The sequence below is a fragment of the Nycticebus coucang genome, chromosome 17 (assembly GCF_027406575.1).
Source record: "Nycticebus coucang isolate mNycCou1 chromosome 17, mNycCou1.pri, whole genome shotgun sequence".
In the NCBI taxonomy this organism is placed as follows: domain Eukaryota; kingdom Metazoa; phylum Chordata; class Mammalia; order Primates; family Lorisidae; genus Nycticebus; species Nycticebus coucang.
Genome location: NC_069796.1, coordinates 29,740,540 through 29,764,374, shown reverse-complemented (window position 1 = coordinate 29,764,374; position 23,835 = coordinate 29,740,540). Strand labels below are relative to the sequence as shown.

General features: G+C 36.4%; 1 protein-coding gene across 2 annotated transcripts in view; it reads left to right on the top strand.

The window, feature by feature from the left end:
- FNIP1 (folliculin interacting protein 1) overlaps positions 1-23,835 on the top strand; it is a 155,595-nt gene that overhangs the window by 80,174 nt on the left and 51,586 nt on the right. Inside the window, exons 2-7 of one of the 2 annotated variants that reach the window (XM_053566304.1) lie at positions 3,150-3,276; positions 13,464-13,598; positions 15,656-15,756; positions 16,022-16,096; positions 17,966-18,057; positions 23,671-23,754. In XM_053566304.1, coding sequence (XP_053422279.1) covers positions 3,150-3,276; positions 13,464-13,598; positions 15,656-15,756; positions 16,022-16,096; positions 17,966-18,057; positions 23,671-23,754 — 614 coding nt within the window. The remainder of the gene's footprint in view (positions 1-3,149; positions 3,277-13,463; positions 13,599-15,655; positions 15,757-16,021; positions 16,097-17,965; positions 18,058-23,670; positions 23,755-23,835) is intronic. The other variant, XM_053566305.1, reaches the window with a different exon arrangement.

Below are 23,835 nucleotides of genomic sequence, written 5' to 3'. Positions count from 1 at the left end.
AAAAAAAAAAAAAACACAACCAAAAACAAAGCAGTATGTATATGTTATTGAATATTGTCTGGGCAACACGTGGTCTTCTGGGGTATGAGATGTTAATCACAGTTCTCATACGACTGGAGGCTGCTAGTTTCTCAAACCCCAGCAGGTAGACACCCTAAATCTCTCTTCAGCCCACTTAAAAGGCACTTTGCGCTTGTTCACTTGCTGAGCCGAAGCTTTCCCAGGGAATTGCTTGTCGCTGGAATCACTGCTGAAGTGGCTATCCACTTACCCTGTGTGCTAAAACTGGTCTCCCTCTGCCCCCGAGGGTTAGGGCTGCAAGGCGGCTCAGACCCCGCCCTTAGGCTACTTGGTCGCTGGGTTACCAGCTCCCACCCAATTCCAGCTGTGCGACCCTGAGGGCGGAGCTTGCTGGGGAAGATCGCTCACAATGGCTGCCTGTGACCCAGAGCCAAACACTATTAGCTCCGTCTGGCTCAGCGGCTCAGACTGGGGCCCTAGACAAAGGCCAGAGTTCTCCGCACTCCCGCTCAGTCTCTCCCCAAGGCAGTTCAGCTGAGTGTCAAGTCCAAAGACACCAAAACAGTTCACAGGTAAGGCCTTTCTGGTTTCCAGTCTCGCTGCTACTGAACTTACAGTTGCGGGCGGGTTTAGACGGATTGAACACACGCGACCACTTGCCGGTTTTCCACTGTTTTATTCCTCCTCTTGGGGTCCAGAAGTCTCTCGCTGACTCCCTGTATCCTCTCAGGGGTGATGATAGGCAGATCCCACCAGCCAGAGAGCCTGGAGTCCTATCTCCCCAGACTCACGGTGCCCAGATGCAAGGAAGCTGTTACTCGGCTGCCATCTTGCTCCGCCTCCAGCTGTGTCATTTTTTTAAATAACAGATACCTATCTTTCTCCTTCATGATTCTTTTTCTTTCTCTTTTTCCCTGACAGTTGTCTGTTTTCTCTGCTCCTGTTCACGCTTCAGTTCTCTGCAATCTTTACTCTGTAGTCTTTACTTCCTAGAACTGTCCTTGCCATGGTCATCAGTGAAATTTTTGTTTCTAAAGGTAGTAGATACTGTTTTGTGACTGGCATGGTATTTCTTCTTCTTTTTTTTTTTTTACTTTATTTTATTTGCAGTTTTTGGCCAGGGCCAGGTTTGAACCTGCCACCTACGGTATATGGGGCCAGCACCCTACTCACTGAGGCACAGGCACTGCCCAGGTATTTCTTCTTTTAAAAAATGTTCTTCATTCATTTTCACGAGGCCCCTTTGCTGATTTTCATCCCGCATTAATCTGTTCTGTTATAATTTTTTTTGCATAAGGTGAAAGCACAGTTTGGTAAAAGCAGTTCAGTGTGATAAAAGTGTGTTCTAAGGATGAATCTCTCGTTTATTGTGAATGTCTTCTTAAGGATAAGTCTTCATCAGTTACAGAAATTGCCCAGTATTAGGAGAAAATGAAAAATTTATTTTTTGTCAAAAATTTGGGATGAAGAGGTTTTATGTTGCCAGTTGTAAGTACTTTCATATGCATATGGTTAAGGTTCTTTTAAAGAAACTGAAGGAACTAAATGAAAGGCTGTGCCTGATAGATTGTGAGGAATTGACCGTTCAACCTGATTTAACTAATGATGGATAGCTCCTGGCATGTCAGTTTGATAGCAGCTCTTCTGTCATTTGTAGTGTGTGCAGTTTACAAGATTAGTTTCAGTGCCCTTCAGTTCACAGTTTTCTTTTGTTCCCTTCCTTACCTCAGCTACCCCATTAATCTTTTCAATTGTGAAACATAATGTGTATATATAAAAGTGCATAAAACAAATGTGATGTTCCTTTTTTACATACATGCTATAAAGTGAAGATTATGTAAGCCCTGTCTGTCTACTCAAAACCTAGAAAATAGTGATTGCCCTAATCTCACTTGGTATGTCCCTTTCTGGTTACACTTTATCCTCTTTCTTAATCTTAGAGGTAACCACTCTCTGAATTTTTGAGGTTGTTTTTTCCTTTCTTTTCTTTTCTTTTCTTGGACAGAGTCTTACTATGTTGCCCTTGGTAGAGTGCTGTGACGTCACAGCTCATAGCAACCTCAAACTCATGGGCTTAATTGATTTTCTTGCCTCAGTCTCCCTAGTAGCTAGGGCTATAGGTGCCCACCACACCCAGCTATCTTTGTTTTCTTTATAGTTATAAAAGCTAAGTATACATCCCTGTGCAAAATCCTGCCTGTTTTTAACTTCTGAGTAAATGGAAAGCTATTTGTGTGTATGTCATTGTCTGACTGCTTTTGCTCATGGCCTATCTGTGTTTTTGCCTATAGCTGAAGTTCATTCATTGTGTTTTTTTGTGAGGTATTTCATAATCATAATAGCTTTACCTCTTCTATTGATGAATATTTGAATTGTTTTCAGTTTTTAGCTATTCAGAATAGTGCTGTTGTGAACATTGCAAATGCACCACGTTTGCTGCACATCTCACTTTTAATGTTTGCCTGGTGGCTCTTTGAACAAAATCATTTTGATAGTATGAGGTGATGTAGAATTGTTGCACATACTTAGGGAATATGATTCAGAGGTCATCCATCATTCAGGATTACCCAAGATCCACTTCAGACCCAACTAAATGTGGAATAACAAAAAGACTCAATTCTCAGAAGCAAATTCTATAAGTATGTCATGAGTCACATACAACTCACATGGCATGTCGTGTAACATTTGATTCTAGAGTCCTGTGAGTTGCATATAACTCATATACATAAAACAAAACTTTTTTTTCATTAAATCAGAAAGGATTGTTTTATCTTCAAACTTTTTATTCTGTTTTCATAATAAAGCATCATAGCCCCAAGGGAAAATGAAATACTAGTGTGGCAGTCAGTGTGTTAAATTCATATGGGATGACTGTTTTATAAATACACTAAGAGATAGTTGCCACTTTCATTTTTAAATAAAATAGTTTTATTTTATTTTTACTTTCTAATCTAAAATGTTATAGCTATATAACTTTTTAGCCCTAAATTAATGATATTTTGTATAAAGATCTGCTGTATATTCTTCAATAATAATACAGCTTCTGGTTATATATATAGGTTTTATTTCTTAGAGTGTGTGTGGAATTTATGGAAGTAATTCTGTTGGATCTTAATTTTTGTTTACAGTTGGCCTTTGCCAGAGTTTGATCCAAGCCAAATTCGACTGATTGTATATCAAGACTGTGAAAGACGAGGGAGAAATGTCTTGTTTGACTCCAGTGTTAAGAGAAAAAATGAGGACATATCTGTATCGGTGAGTATCATTTTTGATTTGGTTGACATTTAATGTTGTATATTTTAAAAATTCAAGAAAGAAGTAAAATTTTAATTATGGTAGTTTGATTTGTCAGTGTAAAACATTTTTTACTGTATTATTTTAAAATTCAGAGTTCTGATTTTGAGATTTTATTTGAAGAAAATATATTTGCATTTTTGTCATCATTTTAATTAGAAAATATTTTAGCTTGACTTTTTTTTGTATGATTATATTATGAGATATTACCCATATCTTTTGAGATTCTTTTAAAGGATCTAGTTGAACCCTCTCATTTCATAGGTGTGGAAAGTGAGACTCAAAGAAGTTAAATCATTTGTCTGAAAGGACAAAGCAAGTTAAGTCTCTATCCCTTAGTTCATCACATTTTCCCCTACTCTGCAGTGGTGGCAAAAGCATCCATTCTACTAAGTTTTAGTGTCTTATTTTGAAATATTTTGTGACTAGCTTAACAATAGTACATGGATATCCACTGGGATGGCCAAGAAAACCTAGGTGATTGCAGTTATCTTTGCTGCTGCTGCTGCTACTGCCGTTATACTTTTAGGCATGAGACAAAGTCCCCTGAGCCTATACTGGGAAATAAAAGCCTGGAATTGTATTTTGCCCTCTCCCCTAGCTTGGCAAATATCACTAACATTTCAGTAGACAAATGAAAACAAAATACTTTTAGAAAAGCTTTTCTTTTTTTTTGGAGACAGACTCTGACTTTGTCACACTTGATAGAGTGCTGTGGCATCATAGCTCTTAGCAATCTCAAACTCTAGGGCTCAAGCGATTCTCTTGCCTCAGCCTCCCGAGTAGCTGGGACTACAGGCATCTGCCACAATGCCTGGCTATTTTTAGAGACTAGGCCTCCCTCTGGCTTAGCTGGTCTCAAACCTGTGAGCTCAGGCAATCTACCTGCCTCAACCTCCCAGAGTGCTAGGATTATAGGTGTGAGCCACCAGCCTTGGCCCAGGAAAGCTTTTCTTATCAGTAGACTGTTAAAATTAACAAATACTATTTTTTAAGACTTGAGAGATACTATTTGAGATTTTGTGTTCTGAATAAAACCTGAATATGTTGGTCAGAGTCTGTTGTTTTTGTTGTTAGCTACATTCTTAGTATCCACTACAGAGGCATATAATAGATATTTGACTTAACTTTTTAATTACTTTGATTGACAGTTTTTACCATGTCCTTCTTACTATGTCCCAATTTTGTGGAGATTGTGCTTTTTTTACATTGCTTATCCATTCTCTGGATGCTTTTTTAACTCTGATGGATGAAAAACATTATAGATGTTCTTAAACTATTATTTGTATAAATAACTAAGTACAGAATACTAAGTACTAGAAGATTTAGCAGTCTCTGTCCTCTTAGTGGTGCCTGAAGTTAAGGAAGGTAGACAAATAAAGTGAATAAACACAAATAAATAATTATAAGTTTTTATTAAATATATAAAAGAAATTTTCAGAAGGCATAACAGAAGGTGCTAACAGGAAGAAACCACATTTTCATCAATTTGGATGTGGTGGTATTAAGGAAAATCTTACTGAAACAGTAAAATTCAAGCCATAATCTAAAGAAACAGAAGGCATATAAGCAGGGATGACTGTTCCTGATAAATGCTGAGCAAAATGCAAAGTCTATAAACTGAATTTATGGAACTAAAAGAAGACTGTCCACCTGATACTGTAGTAGGCAATATGGAACCTAGCTAAAGATGAAGATGGTGATAGGGCAGGAACCAGAGTATTCAGGTCCTTAAAGGTGCCTAATTTAAAATTTGAATTATATTCTAAATGTAGAGGGATGCCATTGAAGGGATCTGGCTTACATTTCACAGAATCAGTTTGTCTACTACATGGAGAATGGTTGGATGGTAGGGGCTGAGGGAGAAGGAAATGTTTAGTGAATCTAATATTTTGGTTTGAGTAGCTAAGTGGTGAAATGCTAAGAATCATAGAATTGGAATGGTCTAGCAGACAGTTGAAATCTAAGTCTAACCATAAATGTGATAAACTGGACTTCTGTGTATTAAGGCTACTGACATTTCAGTGGAACTTGGCTGATGCTGGCAGGTTGATATTGATTAAGCAATACTGTTGATTATTTTTTTCAGTAAACATTTATTTTTTCTTTGTGCTTGATAATATCCCTTGAATTGCAACATGTGGCCTTCTCCTTTACTATTTATCTTGATTAATGCTATTCATTGTGTGTTTCTTCAGCATACTTTCTTTTAATCTTGAATGTGTGAGTCTGGTCTTTTGAACTCTCTCTGCACACCTTTTCTGGGGTGATGGTTTATTTGTCTCAGTAGTCTTCTGTTCTGCTGATGTCTTCCTTCTTACCCCTCAGCAAGCTTTTTCATTTTTGTTCAGAAAGCCTCTGTACCCAATATCAACAAAATAATTATCTTTTACTTTTTACTTTGTCCTTCAAGTGTGTGTTTGTCTGAATTCGGGCTGCTACAACAAAATGCCACAACTGGGTGGCTTAAACCTGTGGTCCCCAATCCCAGGGTCAGTGACAGGTACCAATTTGTGGCCGATAGGAACATGGTCGCACAGCAGGAGGTGAGTGATGAACAGGCCAGGGAAGCAAAGCTATTTATGGTGCTCCTGATCACTCACATCTCAGCCTAAGCTCCTCCTCCTGTCACATCAGCAGCAGCATTAGATTCTGAGAGGAACACAAATCCTACTACAAACTGCACATGTGAAGGAACTAGATTGTGTGCTCCTTAAGAGAACCTAATGCCTGATGATCTGAGGTGGAGCTGAGGTAGTGATGCTAGTGCTGGGCAGCAGATGGAAATAAAGATTATCATTAGAGAGGTTTGTCTGTACAGAGACCATAATAAAGTAATTGCTTGTAGACTCATATCAAAACTCTGTCAGTGGCTGGCAAGTGATAATTAAGCTTCATCTGTTGGCAGGCTTTTTAGTGGCATATGAATTGATGTGCTTCAATTGTACAGCTGTATCTGGTGGCAAACTTTGAGTCAGAATCCAACACTTATTTTACTTTATTGTATTTTTTTTATTGTGTTTCTTTTGAGACAGAGTCTTAATCTTTGTCACCCTCAGTGGAGTGCCATAGCATCACAGCTCACAGGAACCTCACACTCTTGGGTTCAAACAATCATTTTGCCTCAGCCTCTTGAGTAGCTGGGACTACAGGTGCCTGTCACAATACCTGGCTATTTTTAGAGATGGGGGTCTTGCTCTGGCTCAGGCTGGTCTCAAACCTGTGAGCTCAGGCAATCCACCTGCCTTGGCCTCCCAGAGTACTAGGATAACAGACATGAGCCTGCGCGCCAGCCCAGACACTTATTTTAAACTATATGGCCTGCCTGTTATTTTATTTACCACTTCTGTTGATGTTTCTTTCCCACACTTTGCACTTGTCTTAGTCGCAGTTTTGGTAAGTTCACAAGCTAACCCTAGCAAAAAGGAGTAAAAAAACAAATGTCCCTGGAGAATTTCTTTTAAAAGGGATAAAGACCCAGTGATGAGATAGCAGACGACTCTAAGACTGCCAGCAAAATGAAAGCTGCATTTAAAAGAAAATATGAAGAGTCCCTACTTAAATTATGGGTTCATTGCAACAGGTGATTCACATTCTTCAAGCCCACTTTGTATAATATGTGGTAACTATCTATCCAACGAAGCCATGAAACCTTCAAAACTTCTTCACCACATGAAGCCTTAAGCACCATGCATTAAAAGACCAAGTCCTTGGAGTTTTTCAAAAGGAAAACCATGAACACAAAGAATAGAAGCAATTCTTTTTTTTTTTTTTGCAGTTTTTGGCCGGGCTGGGTTTGAACCCGCCACCTCCGATATATGGGGCCAATGCCCTACTCCTTTGAGCCACAGGTGCCGCCTCAGAAGCAATTCTTGAAGGCTACCACATTATCAAATGTATCTGCACTGAGAGCATCATTCTTAGTGGCTAAGCACATGGCTAAAGCTAAGAAGCCCTTTTCTACTGGTGAAGGATTGATTCTGCCTGCTGTAAAGGACATTTGCTGCGAACTTTTAGGAGAGGCTGTAGTTCAAAAGGTAGCATGTGTTCTTTCAGCTAGTACCTTAACTAGAGGAATTGATGAACTCACAGAAGATACTGAGGCACAATTGTTAGAATCACCATGGTAGTCAATCCAGGTTGACAAGTCTACCAGTGCTTGTTTTTGTACAATATGTTTTTCAGGAGGATGTGCATAAGGATATATTATGTGCACTGTTGTTGCTAACTAACACCATAGCTACGGAATTATTTAGGTTATTGAGTGATTACATATCAGGAAAACTGAAATGATCATTTTATGTTGGTATGCATGGATGGAGTGGCTGCCATGACTGGACGGTTTTCTGGTTTCACCACTCAGGTCAAGGAAGTCACTTCTGAATGGGAGTCTGTTACATACTGTGTCATCCATAGAGAAATACTAGCTAGCTGAAAAATGCTACCTGAATTAAACATTTTGCAGGATGTTACTAAAATTATCAACTACATTGAAGTACATGTCCTTAATTCAAATCTGTTCATGCAGCTATGCAAGGAAATGGATGCAGAGCACACACATCTTCCCTTATACATAGTACATAGAAGTAAGATAACTTTCTGAACATAGATCACTGGCCAGAGTTTTTGAACTATGAGAGCCACTCCAGAGATTTGTTTTAGAAAAACAATTACCACTGGCAGCATATTTCACTGACACAGAATGGATCTCAAAACTTGATTACTTGTATGACAGCCTGCTCAGTGAACTCAATTTGTCACTTCAAGGGTGACAATTGTGTGCAAGTCAGCATATAAAGTGGCTGTATTCAAAGCCAAACTAGAATTTTAGGGGTAACAAGTGAACATTGGGATTTTTTGACATGTTTCAAACAGCAGAGATTTTGAAAGAGACTGAGCCAGGGAATTCTTTCTCCAAGCTGGTACCTAATCACCTATCTCAGCTTTAAAAAGAGTTTGAGCATTACTTCCCAAGAATAGAAGACCCCTCAAATGGGAAGGAATGATCTGTGACCCATTTGTGAATAAGCCAGATGAATTGACTTTGTATTAGAAAGGGATTAGCTGCCTGAGATTGCAAATGATGGTGAACTTAAAAGTATGTTTGAGACAACTTCAGATCTCCATATGTTCTGGATTAAAATCAAGGCGTATATCCTGAGATTGCCCCAGAAGCCCTGAAAAGCCTGCTTCAATTTTTTTTCTGCGGTGACAGCAACCAAAACAAGACTGGACATAAGCAACACACTTTGGGTGTCACTGTCTCCCATCACCCTTATATGAGACCATCTAGTTGTAGGAAAACAAGCTTAGGGCTCCTACTGATTATGCATTATGGTGAGTTGTATACTTATTTCATTATATATTACAATGTAATAATAACAAAAATAAAATACAAATAAATGTAATGTGCTTAAAGTATCCAGAACCCCTACTCTCACCCCCATTTTGGAAAAACTCTCTTCCATGAAATTAGTCCCTGGTGCTGAAAAGGTTGGGAACTTCTGGCTTAAACAGCAAACTTTTATTTCTCACAGCATGTTAGATTCTTTGTAAGGTCTTCTTTCAGGTTGCCAACTGCTGTCTTTTCATTATACCTTTACAAGGCAGAAAGAGGGTAAGAGAAGTCTATTGGGGGATAGGTCCCTTTTACAAAGGCACTCATTTCATTCATTAGAGCTCCACCCTCATGACCTGGTCAACTCTCAAAGTCCCCATGTTTTAATATCACTTTGGAGGTCAAGAATTCACATATGAATTTTGGGGAGACACATTCATTTTAGTCTGTAGTAGTGTTCTCTTTCTCCTTTTCTTTCTGTTTCTGCCCCTCATCCCTCTATTTTCCTTCTTGGCTTCTCTCTGTTGATGTCTATCATTTTCTCTCCTCTCTTTTTCTGACCATGTCTTTCTCTCCTCTGTGTCTCTATTTTATTTTATTTTAATTTTTTTCTTTTTTGAAACAGTCTTAACTTTGTTACCCTCAGAAGAGTTCTGCCAGCTCACAGCAACCTCTTAACTCTTGGGTTCAAGCAATTCTCTTGCCTCAGCCTCCTGAGTAGCTGGGACTATAGGCTTCTGCTACAATGCCCAGCTATCTCACTCTGGCTCAGGCTGGTCTCAAACCTGTGAGCTCAGGCAGTCCACCCGCCTTGGTCTCCCAGAGTGCTGGGATTATAGGTGTAAGTCACCGCGCCCGGCCCTTTATGTCTCTTTTTAGTTTCTCCTGGGTGTGTTTTGGTCTCCTTTCCATTTCTTGGTGTCTCAACAGTAATATGTTGGCTCTATTTTCACACTATCCAGTTATTAGTCAACCGTGTAAAATTTTCCTGTAAGCCAACTTACTGTTCTTTCTTGAACTTCTCTCTAAACTCTTTATTGCCTAGAAGTTAAACAGCCTGTACTACCTTGAGTCTCACTTGTCTTTTTATGTCTTTTTATATCTTTATCCTTCATATTGTCTCCTTAGTAGAAAATTTATCCTTCTTCAAGGTTCATCTTATCACAACTTTATGAATCCTTTCTCTAGGTATATTTCTTCTCTCCTCTATCAGAATTCTCAAATTTGTGGTTCATTTTCACAACCTTCTATATCATAGCTTATTTGTGTGTGTATTTGTTACTAGACTGGGGAAAATCTTTTTTTTTTTTTTTTTTTATTAAATCACAGCTGTGTACATTAATGTGATCATGGGGCACCATACACTGGTTTTATATACCATTTGGCATATTTTCATCACACTGGTTAACATAGCCTTCCTGGCATTTTCTTAGTTATTGTGTTAAGACATGTACATTCTACATTTACTAAGTTTCACATGTACCCTTGTAAGATGCACCGTAGGTGTAATCCCACCAATCACCCTTCCTCCCCTCCCTCTCCCCCTTCCCCATATTCTTAGGTTATAACTGGGTTTGGGTTAGGTTATAATTAGTTTCATAGTAGGGCTGAGTACATTGAATACTTTTTCTTCCATTCTTGAGATACTTTACTAAGAAGAATATGTTCCAGCTCTATCCATGTAAACATGAAAGAGGTAACGTCTCCATATTTCTTTAAGGCTGCATAATATTCCATGGTGTACATGTACCACAATTTATTAATCCATTCGTGGATCGATGGGCACTTGAGCTTCTTCCATGACTTAGCAATTATGAATTGAGCTGCAATAAACATTCTAGTACAAATATCTTTGTTATGATGTGATTTTTGGTCTTCTGGGTATATACCTAGTAGGGGAATTATAGGATTGAATGGTAGATCTATTTTTAGATCTCTAAGTGTTCTCCAAACATCTTTCCAAAAGGAATGTATTAATTTGCATTCCCACCAGCAGTGTAGAAGTGTTCCCTTTTCTCCACATCCACGCCAACATTTCTGGTCTTGGGATTTTGTGATATGGGCTAACCTTACTGGAGTTAGATGATATCTCAGATAGTTTTGATTTGCATTTCTCTGATGATTAAGGATGATGAGCATTTGTTCATATGTCTGTAGGCCGTGTGCCTGTCTTCTTCAGAGAAGTTTCACTTCAAGTCCCTTGCCCAGCCTGAGATGGGATCACTTGTTCTTTTCTTGCTAATACGTTTGAGTTTTCTCTGGATTCTGGTTATTAAACCTTTGTCAGAGACATAACCTGCAAATATCTTCTCCCATTCTGAGGGCTTAGACTGGGGAAAATCTTAAAGCAAAACACTGGCCTATTATTCACCATCATTTCCTAAATTATACATTGCCTTACATGAGTTAAGTACTTAGGACATACTTTGATCAATTGTTATTACTGTTAGGAAATTTATTACCAAGATTCTTTGTAAACATACTTTCATTTCATGTGTTCCTTTTGAACAGTATAGAAAACATTGAAATACCTATTGTTTACCCCCAAATGACAGGCAGTGATTATTTTAAATCACTTTCCTGTACTTATATCCTTGGACCCTTGACTCATGTGAGTTCTCTATAGGTAAGGAAGGATTGTGTGATATAAACGTCATTCTAAGCATCAACAATATTTTTGAATCCACAAATGAAGAAGAAATCATTTCAACATTAGCAGTTTGCTGGATAAAAGTAAATCATTCATCTCTACCTTACTTGTACAGCAATATTCTGTTCTGCTTTGGTAAATGTTGAAGTCAGTTATCATGTTCTTCCTCTTTCTTACTTTAAAACAATCTATGAGAGAGAACAAGGACGGTATTATTTTGGACATATAGTTTGCCACAAATCTTACTGAAAAAAGTTCTGTTTTATTCTGAGAACATAATATCATTGTTAATTATAAATGGAAAGCCAACCTTTAGAATATGAGGTTTACCAAATTGCTTTACACTATTCCCTTTATCAAAAAGAAATGAACATTTTCTCACTTAGAAACAGAAGCAAATTTCTTACACAGTTTATTATAAGCTTGCTTCTGAATTTTAAAATTGTTTCAAAAGATTTCATTTGAAAGTTGTAAGGAAGAGTAGAAGATAGTCATATTTGGGCTTACTTCATAAATTTGAGTATATTTAATTAAATCTAAATCATATTAGTAATACTTATTCACTTTGAAGCTTATATTATCATTAAAAAAATGGCTATTGTAAAAATACTGTTGAAGTACCATTAAGTATATAAGAGACGTGGCAGTTTTCTTATAAAGATGACAAATGATCATAATTCACTTTATTGAGTACCTTTCATATGGAGAAGGTGGGAAAGCAGTATTTTAGATACTGATCCATATCTGTATTTGGATGACCAAGGAATTATCTGTGAAGAATATGACCATACTTTATAAGGATAAGCAAATCATTTTTGTATTTCCATGCAAAGCAAACATGTATGTAGAGTGTATTTAATGTGTTTAGGAGGAAATGAGGAAGCTGTATATTTTATTACATTTAAATTGCATATATAATGAACTATACAAGGTGGCCATTAAATTTGTGTGCAATTAAAAATAGGTAACTAACATAGACATCCTCTTGCTGAACTATATATAAATACCTTGGTTTTGTTTTAGAAGTGAAAGTACTTTGCATGTCCAAATAATGTCTTATAAAGCTGGGTCACACCTGTAATCCTAGCACTCTGGAAGGCGAAGTGGGTGGATTGCTTGAGCTCAGGAGTTCAAGACCAGCCTGAGCAAAAAAGCAAGACTCCATCTCTACTAAAAATAAAAAATAAAAAAACTAGCTGGGCATCATGCTGGTGCCTGTAGTCCCAGTTACTTGGGAGGCTGAGGCAAAGGGATCACCTGAGCCCAAGAGTTTGAGGTTGCTGTGAGCTAGATAACATAGCACTCTACCCAGTGTAACAGAGTAAGACTCTGTCTCAAAAAAAAAAAAAAAAAAAGCAAACGCAAAACTTTTTGTTGTTTGACAAAAGGATTCAGGTTTTGAATTCATTTCTAGTTCTGGAGCTCTTCTTAGGTTACATTTTTGGTTAGAGATAATTTGAGTATTGCTAAATGTTCTTTTTAAACAATGCCTTTGGTGATGGTGGCACTATAAAACAATTAGTCTTCAAGAATATTGTGATTTTAGTTAAGTTTGTTCTTCTATAAGCCTACCTGAGGTCTGTTACATGGAAGAATAGACCTACTAACAACTATGATAAAGTGCTGGAATACTTCTAGGAGTGTTAAAGACCTTGATGGATTGTAGTTTTGGTAGTTGTAAGCCGTGAAATCTATAGAGGAGCTGTTGGGGAGGCAGAGGAGAGAAGAGGAATGAAAAAAAAAAAAAAAGAAAGAAATATATCTTCCATACTAGCCTGCGCAGTCTTCTTGTCTTAAGCTTACCTCTTATTAAAAATTTAAGTACTTGTGAATACATTTTTGTTTCAAAAGGCTAGACATATATGTCTATGTGTATATAGTAAAATATAAAAATCTCATTTGCATTTCACCTTTGCTTTCTAAATTTCTCCCCAGAAAAGGTTAATTTTTCATAATAAGGTTTATTTATATTAGCTTATAATGGAGTTACTGTATTTAAATGAATTAATGTTTTAAATTATTTACAGTTTCAAGTTATTATAGTAAGGTTATTATTTTGAGTTATTTCAGCTTAGTTTCCCTAAAGTTTTATACTATGATTAAATTTGATATAGTTAAAAATCTGTTAAAATACGCTTGGGAATATTATCTCTGTTTCAGAAACTCTGTAGTGATGCTCAGGTTAAAGTCTTTGGGAAATGCTGCCAACTGAAACCTGGAGGAGACAGTTCTTCCTCTTTGGATAGTTCTATGACTTCATCTTCTGATATAAAAGACCAGTGCCCTAAGTACCAGGTAAGATCATTAAGGTCATTTATGAATTCATACATTTATAAGTATTTTTGAGCACCATCCTAGGGACTAAAGATATAGTAGTGATTAATTCTTTTCTTCCTAAATCTTTCATTGAAGCTGGAGGGACAGATAATCAAGTAAGTTTATGATCTTTGATAAATCTTAGGATAGGCAAAGTACAGAGTGCTATGGACATAGGTAGCATAAGTATTTAGTATTTTCTCCTTTTGTTTCCCAATTCAGATTTATTGGGCTATCAGAATAATTTCTTATATACTTTTTATGTTGAAGTATGAAGATAAATACACTAATACAGTTCAGTTGTATCATGAAATTAAAGTATGATTGGAAGTATACATAATCAGAAATGGCACAGTTTTATTTTTCAAAAGTAATGTGACTCTTTCAAAACAGAGAATTAAATAAATCTGCAACTATATAAGAACTATAAGTTTATTATATATATTTGTATAAGATCAGTGTTTGGTTTCATGCCAAGAACTTGTCATCTGATGTAAATTTGTATCATCTAAATTGGCATAAATTACAAATATTTTACATTTAGCAATACCAAAATAAAATTTTGTACTTTTTGATTACTTGTAATGATATTGTATTTTGATAGAAATTGATCCTTTTACATGTACCTTATCAGTAGGACAGCATATGTGAAAGGAGTCTGAAATTACTAAAATTAAGATGTTAGATGTCCTCATACATTCCTTCTGATGGAAGAGATTAATAAAGTTTGTGAATAATCCTCATTTACAATCTTAGATTGTTATTTGGGTTATCCTCCTCATTAACTGTTTAATTACATCAGTTAAGAATTGAGAAATTGCATGTGTGGTGGCATATAACTATAATCCCAGCTCCTCAGGAGGCTGAAGCAGAAGGATTACTTGAGCCTTGGGAGCTCAAGAGTTTGAGACCAACATTGAGAACATAATGAAACTTTGTCTCAAAATAACTCCTGGAAACAACAATAACAAAAAACCCATTACATTGGGATACTCTCTAAAGTAAACAAATTAGGTATTACTTTCCTGACATAGGAAGTCTGTTATGTATGCCATCTAGGTATGACAAATGGGCTTCAAGATGTCCTCAGAGAACAAGATTCCCTTACCTTTCTACTTAGAGTTAATGTCTATTTGTTTCCTTGTGGTCACAAATAGATGGCATCCTCATCTGTAGTGTACTTTTGTTTATATCTCATTGATCAGGCAAATGATTTTGTCAAATGCATTTGAATGAATAGTTCTGGAAACTAGTACTCCAAGAGTTTAACTCTTCTAAATATAGAAATGACTCTAAATCTCCTATCCTCTAATTAGGCTGCAAAATGTCTTTGGAGAATTGTCTGTTCAGCTTCTTCATTGCATTATTAGTTTTTTACTATAGAATTCTAGGAGTTTCTTGTGTATTTTGGAGATTAACCTCTTATCAGATATGTGATTTGCAAATATTTTTACCCCTCCCTCTGTCCTTCTCTTTCCTCCTTCCTTCCATTAAAAATACTTTCTATTAAAAACAGAGAAAAAATAAGAAAGAAAAAAGAAAACTAGCTAGGCATCGCAGTGGATGCCTGTAGTCCCAACTACTTGGGAGGCTGAGGCAGGAGAATCACTTGAGCCCAAAATTTTGAGGTTACTATGAACTACGATGATGCCACAGCACTCTACCCAGGATGACAGAGTGAGACTGTTGTCTTCAAAAAAAAAAAAAAAAAAGTCAGATGCAAAACAGTGTATACAATGTAGAATTAAAACCTTCAATGCAGAATAACTGTAGCAAAGGAGTTTTTAATAAAAATTAGTACAGTAGAACCTCTGTAGTTGATCACCTCCTTAAGTTAACTAATTTTTGGAGAGTGGACATGCCCCCATATGTATGTATCAGTACAGTAGGCCTAGGTCCTATGCTGATCACCTCTGTATGTTGACCAGCTTGTTACAGCCACTTGGGGAAATCAACTTACAGAGGTTCTACTGCATATGAAATACTGATAAAGTTTTAATTTCTGCCATTTTTATTAATATATGGTTATTGTTCAGGGTTCTCGGTGCTCTTCTGATGCCAATATGCTTGGAGAGATGATGTTTGGCTCAGTAGCAATGAGCTACAAAGGATCCACCTTAAAAATTCATCAGATTCGGTGAGGAATTTACTGATTTTTTTTTTAAATGAATTAATTTTTATTCAATTTTTTTGAAGATGAGAGAATTTCATGTGATCTTTCCTCAGATTAAGCATGTTAGATCCTCAGGTTATGCTGTTCTGTAATGGTTTTAGTGCTGCTTCATTGCTCTTGAAACTATGCCGAGAAATCTCTGTGATTTACAAATTTTATTCATAATAAATCAAAACGGTCATTATGTTTTAGTTTTGATCTCCCTCTGATCTTCTCTTTTCAACCATAGTTCCCCTCCACAGCTCATGCTCAGCAAAGTATTTACTGCACGGACTGGCAGCAGTATCTGTGGAAGTCTCAATACGTAAGTACTTATGGATACATGGAAAAAATGAATTATTTTAGATGTGTAAAATGTGAAAACTAACACACTGCTTTTAGAATTGCAGCACACATTCAGATTTTCTACTTTCCCTTAAGTTTGAAAGTTTCTAGAAGCCAAATTTTGTTCTTAAAATTGAGTTTAGGTGAGAAACTGCAGATGTGGTTTCTGTGTCTTTGCTGTTAGAAGCTGTATCTGAAAGTAGAGCATTGAATGCACTTTCATTTTATTACAGTTTGACATTGCTGATTTTCAGTTTTGTAGTGCCATCCTCGATATCTCCTGGGTTTTGCTCTTTGGTTTTCAGATTATTGCAGAATTAACCCTGCCTACCGGAGTGGTCTAGGTTAGCCATATGGTATCATATATGTTGTGTTAAATATAATATATATTTAATAACAGCCACAGGAATATTGCTGTTAATGTCAAGACTAAAATAGTGAAGTTGAAACAAGGGCAAGCCTGGTTTCTGGGTCATGGACCACATGCCAGAGCCTGGTTAAGTACTGGGGCTAGGGTTAGGTAGTAGTAAACCCCAGAAATGGATTTTGCAGGTGCCATATCAAAACAGGGCTCAGTGGCTAGCCAGAGTCCATCAGAGTAACCCAAGGTCAAATAGTAGGAGGCAACAAGGAACCTACTCTAGGACTACAGAAATTCTCTTGAGCCTCCATTAATTGTTAATGCCTTTAACTTCTTTTCTGAGTTTTATTAGGTAAATTTCTAATACCTATAGTTATTTTTATTTTCTTTTAGGAAGAAAGGAAAGGGGAGATGTTCTTTAAAATATTATGGATACTTAAAAAAATCTGGATACCCAAAATACTAATTTTTAAAAGTTTAATGCTGAAGTAGAAATTAGAGATCCCATATTGGAATCACTGATTTTTAGCTGTAATCATCTCAGTTTCTTCATCTTTTCTAAGTTTTAACTAATAATTCTTTTTTTTTTTTAATTTTTCTAACTAATAATTCTTAAAATTTCTAGAAAGGATACTTTGCACTAAAACCATAAAGTGATTTTATTTTTGTTATCCTGAAAGATTCACTAAAAGAAGTAATAGAGCTCACTTTTAATGTGTTAAATAACTAAAGTTAATTTTGGATATTTGGTTGATGATGCTTCTCTTCCTCCTCTTTCTTTTTCCCTCTTTCTGATGTTTAGAAAATACTTTTGGATCCAAAATATGAAGCTTATAATCCTAACACTTTGGGAGGGTGAGTTAGGAGGATCCCTTGAGCTCAGGAGTTCGAGTCCAGGCTAAGCAAGAGCAAGATCTTGTCCCTACTAAAAATAGAAAAATTAGCTGGGCATGTGGCAGGTGCCTGTAGTCCGAGCTACTAGGGAGGTTCCGGGCAGAGGATTGCTTGAATCCAGGTATGTGAGGTTGCTAGCAAGTGAGTGGTTAATGCCATGACACTCTAGCCTGGGCAACAGGGTGAGACTGTCTGAAAACAAACAAACAAAAAACTATATGAGAGGAAATCTTGCCTGTAATTTAGATCAGGATCAGCAGCTTTCTTCTTTAAATGGCCTGTTAGTAACTATTTCTGGCTTTGTGAATTAGACTGTCCGGCAATTTCTCAACTCTGCGATTGCAGTATCAAAGCAGCCCTACATAGTACATAAATGAATAGGCATGGCTGTGTTCTGTAAAATTTTATTTACAAAAGGAAATAGCAGGCCAGATTTAGTACTCAGGTTATAGTTTGCCAGTCTATGATTTAGTTCATAGTATTAATTGGGAAAAAATGTTTTATACTTAAAATTTCATTAGAATACAAAAGAGTTTTGCCACTAAACTATAAAATGTATTTGGAATTAATTTATTTTTTTCTCCCCCTCCATAGGCTACAAGACAGTCTTGAATTTATCAATCAGGACAATAATACATTAAAGGCTGATAATAACACAGTTATTAATGGACTACTTGGTAATATAGGTAAATTGTTCCTTTGATTTTATAAGTTAAAAAAATAAGAATTTGAAGCTTTTTAAAATAATGAATAACTGTTACAATACCACAGAATTTACTATAGTATGAGTGGAAAAGCCATTTAAATATAATTATGTAGAATATATTACTAATATTTGGGAAACTTTTTTTATATATTTGAAAATAATATTTTATATCTGAAAAAAGAGTACTGCTGAGGGTATATCTAATTTGTCTTCATTGTTTTTAAATTTGATGCATCTTTGAAAGGTGCTGTCATTAATGTGAAAAGTCCAACTAGTATTTTTGATTATTTCAGCTAAGGAAGACTATATTACAATTTTTCCAGTCTTTCTTCCATAACCATAAAAGTTATTTTAAAATGGTACACATTTTTGCGAACTATAATTTAGCTGTGTAGATAATCAAATTTGATGTTCCTTAAAAGATTTATTAGCATTACAGCTTATTTAGTAAGTTGACTGGCTAATCATCATTGTTATTTCAGGTCAACATTTTAAAGTGGTAAACTGTTTTCTACAGTTTCTGGTCAGATGTTCTAGAAGGTTCAACTAAATTGCTGCTTACAGCATTTCTAGTGCATAGCAGACTATAGTATCCCAGGAAGTGAACAGCAATTAGAATAATGTGAATATTTTTCTCATTTCCAGTTTAGTAATAACTTTTCTTTGTAGTTAATTTTAATAAATATTTATTAGTTCTATGTATTAGTAGAAAGTTTTTTCTTTTAATTTGAATGGTATAGCATTTTGTTGTTTTTAAAATATGTATCTATTCAAATGAGCAGTTATTTATCAAACACCTTCTACTGTGGATCAGTCACAGTGTTAGGCATGTACTTTATAATGTGTGTAAAAAAAAATTCTGCTTTTTCTTAACTCACTTGATTACTTCACTGATTTTAATAGAGTAAAAATTGGACAAAGAATCCTTTTTCTTTATAATACGATAATTTTCAAAACTCGGGGGCTTATTAAAAGCTCTTCCTTTTAACAGTACAAATCCATTGACACTTATAAAGATAAATTGCACTAAAGAACCTAGATATAGTCATCTTCTCTATTTTAATATAGTGTAGAAAATCATTTAACTAACTATAGACTTTACATAATGAGTAGCTTTTACTTGTACACTCTTAAATATGAATCAAGGATATTTGAGTACTATCTCTTTTAATTTCTTTAAATTTCTAATCAATTGATCCGTAAGTACTTACCAAGCACCTGTAATATGCTAAGCACTCTATTAGGCCTTGAGGTTAAAGTAGTGAACCAGATACAGTACCGCACTCAATGGGTTTATAATTAGTGGGAGTCAGAAAAGTAATATGAGAATTACTGTATACTGGCAGTTCTTGGACAGGGTTAAAAGCAATGTATAGTAAAAATGAAGAGGAGCACCTAATTCTGTGCTGCAGAATTAAGGAAGCTTCTTTGAAGATGTGAGGTCTAAGCTTGAAGGTTTAGCCAGATGATTGGGGAAAGAAATGTTCTAGGAAGAAGCAGTAGTATGTACACAGACGTAAGAGCAATTGATCATACAGTATGGAAAGAAAGTGAATAAATCAGTGAGGATGGAGCACAGATTATGAGCATAAAGGAAATGAAAGAAAAAAAGAAATGCGCAAGAGCTAGATTACAAAGGGCACTGGGGGGCACTATGAGGAATTTGAATTTATACTTTGTCAGTTAGACACCAGTGAGGTGTATTTAGTTTGGGTCCTCCACCTGTTTTTGACAAGTGCCAAGACATGATAACTGTGTGAAAGAAAATGAAGAGAGATCTGTGAGATTTTGATAGACATATTTTACTGTGATGCAGGTCTTACTCTTAATAAAGGAAAAAGGGATTAGAAGATTGAGGGTATGTGTCTCACCCTGCCATATAGTTCAAGAAAGTTTGGCAAGGTATTTGGAAAGTCTGAGTCAAAATTGGTTGTCAGAAGTGTCCCATGTTCACCCCCATCGTGGTTCTGCCTTAGTATATTATTGGCTAGGAGTAACCTATTCATTTATATGACCTTGCACAAATTTGACAAAAGATTTCAGAACATAGCAGTTGGAGTTCTTGGTCAATTACACTTTTTGTAGTTGTAGATCTTTGAGGTATATTCTCAAGGCCACCATAGAGGGGTTTTCAGAATATAACAACATGGTCAGATCAGATTTGTATCTGCAAAAAGATATCTTTTTTTTTTTTTTTTTTTTTGTAGAGACAGAGTTTCACTTTATTGCCCTCGGTAGAGTGCCGTGGCGTCACACAGCTCACAGCAACCTCCAACTCCTGGGCTTAGGTGATTCTCCTGCCTCAGCCTCCCGAGTAGCTGGGACCACAGGCGCCCGCCACAATGCAAAAAGATATCTTAACTGCAGTGGGAATGGTTTCAAGTGAGCAAGTAGGATTGAGAAAAGGCCTGTAATAAAAGGCTGCTCATAGTAGTCCCAAGTGGAAGACAGTGGTGACCTAGAGTAAGATTGTGTCAGTGTAGAAAGTTGCTGAGAAATTCATTAAGGGAAAATAGAATGGAAGGATTAACTAATGAGATAGAAGAGATGTGGAAAAAAGACCTGTATTGAGGCTGGCACTTTGCTGTTTGTGAAATTTCATGGATGTTGGTGTCATTCACTAAGAGGAACAGAAGAAATTTGATTTGATGATTTTAGGTTTAGGTATGTTCAGAAGTAAAATAGCCAAGTGAAGATATTCATCATAGATTGTTACATAGATTTTGTAGTAGTGCTGCTTTAACATAAAAACCGATGAACATTTAATAATTTAAAAACAATACTGGCCAGGTGCTGTGGCTCATGCCTATAATCCTACCACTCTGGGAGGCCGAGGCGGGTGGATTGCCTGAGCTTATGGGTTCAAGACCAGCCTGAGCTAGAGCAAGACCTCGTCTCTAAAAATAGCTAGGCATAGTGGCCAGTGCCTGTAGTCCCAGGTACTTGGGAGGCTGAGGCAAGAGAATTGCTTGAGCCCAAGAGTTTGAGGTTGCTGTGAGTTGTGATGCCAGGGCATTCTACCAAGGGCGACAAAGTGAGACTCTGTCTCAAAAAAAAAAAAAATTTTAAAGCAATAGAAGTTTTGTTTCCCTCATATAAAATACAAAAGATTGTTCCTCACTGGTGAATAGTTTTTCTCTAAGCAGTGTTTTAGAGCCTCAATCTCCTTTGCTTTGTGTTCTGTCATCTTCAACATGTGGGTTTCTAAGGTTGTGCTTAGCTGCATCAAGCCAATGGAAAGGGAATAGTGTGGGAGAAGGCATGTCTTCTTTATGACTACCTCAGTCTGAAAGTGACACACATCACTTTTGTTCGTATTCCATTGAGGGGAGCTAATTATATGTCCCCACCTACATTTAAGAAGATTTGAGAAATATGGTCTTTGGCCAGGCAGCTGCTTCCTAAGAGACTACTTCATAATTTGGAAAGAGCAGCAGAACTTTTTGTTGGGCAATGAGCTGTACCTACCATAGATTTGAGAATCCTCAGCACATAAAGATAATTAAAAGCATAGGAATGGATGAGATGACCTAGGAAATGTTAACAGTTAGAAGGAAAGATGGTTGAAGAAGGAACCCTGGGAAATGCTTGCTTTAAAGAATGGGTAGGAGAAGCAGCATACAAAGGAGACTGAAAAACCAAACTGTTGAGTGTTTTATTGTGGGAACTGAGGGAGTAAAGTTTACAATGTAATACTCTGTATAGTCAACATCAAATACTACTATTAGGTAATATAAGATAGTACGGACTGCATTAAGTAACAGGAAAATTTTTGGTGGCCTAGGCGGACAGTTTTAGCGGGGAGAATAGAAATTACATGCTTAGAAATTATCGACCATTGCAAAGAACTTATGTGGGTTACATTTATTGATAGATATTGTATTTGGAATTAAAACACTTTTAAAATCATCTATTTAATAATTTAAAAATAACACTAATTGCCCCTTTCATGTTGACATAAATAACATGTTTTGTCAAATAACTATTCTCCAAAGCTGCAAATAATTTTATAGAAGAGTGGCGTTGTTTTACATTTTTGCAAGTCTCCTTAATGCCTGCCTTACAAGAAAAGAGCTAGATTCTCACATCTGCTTTTGTATTCAGTCTTTTGTGATACGTTATTTTGGTTGAGGTGTGTCAAGAAACTCCTGACTCACAGTTGGAAAATGGAGAACTTCGCAGGCCCCTGGAAGAGTCTCATTATTTATGGGCCACATTTTGAGAACTGCAGGATTAGCTGTGTGGAGGAAAGGTGGGAGAGATTTGACTATGTTTAAATGTTGGTGGAAGAAGGAAGTTATAAAGAGGATGAAATTAAAGATAGAGGGTATAATTAAAGGTAGAGGGTATAATTGGTTTTTGAAGGAGAGTGAGAGGTCTTAGAGTTAACTTTGGAAGGGAGAAAAAGACCTTTCAGGATTTTTACTAAGTCCTAGTACACCTTGAATAACATCTGTTATTAATGCTTAGGCAGGAAGGATGCAAGGAGGGGTGAGAAATTGTGTAAGTTTGGAGGGGGTGGTAGGAAAAAGAAGATCCCAGTGTGATAAATTCCTCTATGTGTATGCATACTATGGGAAACAAAGTCATATGCCGAGAGGAAGGAAGAGGTGGGTAGGGAATGGGTTTAAAGAAGCAGATAAATTTTGAAAATCTCTAGGGTCATAAGCTAGAGAAAATTGAAGAAAAAGCTGACCACTGAGACATGAAAGGATTGTAACACATGCATTCTTGTTACAGAAATTCTTGTAACAGAAAGATAATACCTATTATTAGCAATTTGAAAAATACATTGTCACTTTTTAAAACAGAAAGTCCCTCCCCATTCTATTCCTAGGAAAACCCTACATGGCTATTTAGACTATCTTTATCAAATCGAACTAACAGGTAACCTCGCTGCTTGCTTCCATGCCCCCTCAGATTGTTCTTACCTTCTCTTGGTCAAGTGTGTGGCCCCCACTTCTTTTGGATAGCTAGGAGTGTGGACCTGTTGGGCTGCACTGGTTTTCCTGTTTCTGTAGTGGCTGACTCTTGGTTTAAGAACCCTGTTTCTTTTAATACTTTGTAACTTATCACTAAGTTAGCAAAAACAGATTTTAATTTGTCAGTAAGATCATTTTTCTATTTTTGCTCCTTGTTATATGTTGTGTGCTAAGTGCTTCAGTGATTTTCTCCTTAATGCAATTGCAGGAGAATACTGTAATCTTAAAACTGAGTTTTAGATGAACTTATTTGGCAAATGCTAAATTATATAAATGACATTACAGTGCTTTTCTGAATCTTAAAAACATTGTTTTAGATTAGAAATGATTGAACATTTAAAATAATTTTTATCTTATATAGCAGAAGCTTATTTCTATTAATTATATGTGGATTTATTAGTAAATAGACATGAAATTGTTTTGACATAAACCAAAGGAGGACCCATCCTATTTCTAAAAAGGAAGCCAGTTTGAATTATTATTAATTTAAAAGTTTTCATCCATATCTGTTGGTCTGCTCTTGTGCTGCCTTAGCTCACCTTTTTTTCCTGACGCATTGTGGCTTCTCTAACAGTCCTCTTTCATGTGTATTTTACGTTTTTGCCATGTAGGTCTTTCACAGTTCTGCAGCCCCAGGCGGGCATTCTCTGAGCAGGGTCCGCTCCGCCTGATCAGGAGCGCCTCTTTCTTTGCAGGTTTGCGATGTGCTGTGTGGGTAGACTAGTTGGTGTGCCCTAGCGGCTAGAATCTGTAGTTAAGCTGTGGAAACAAGAAAG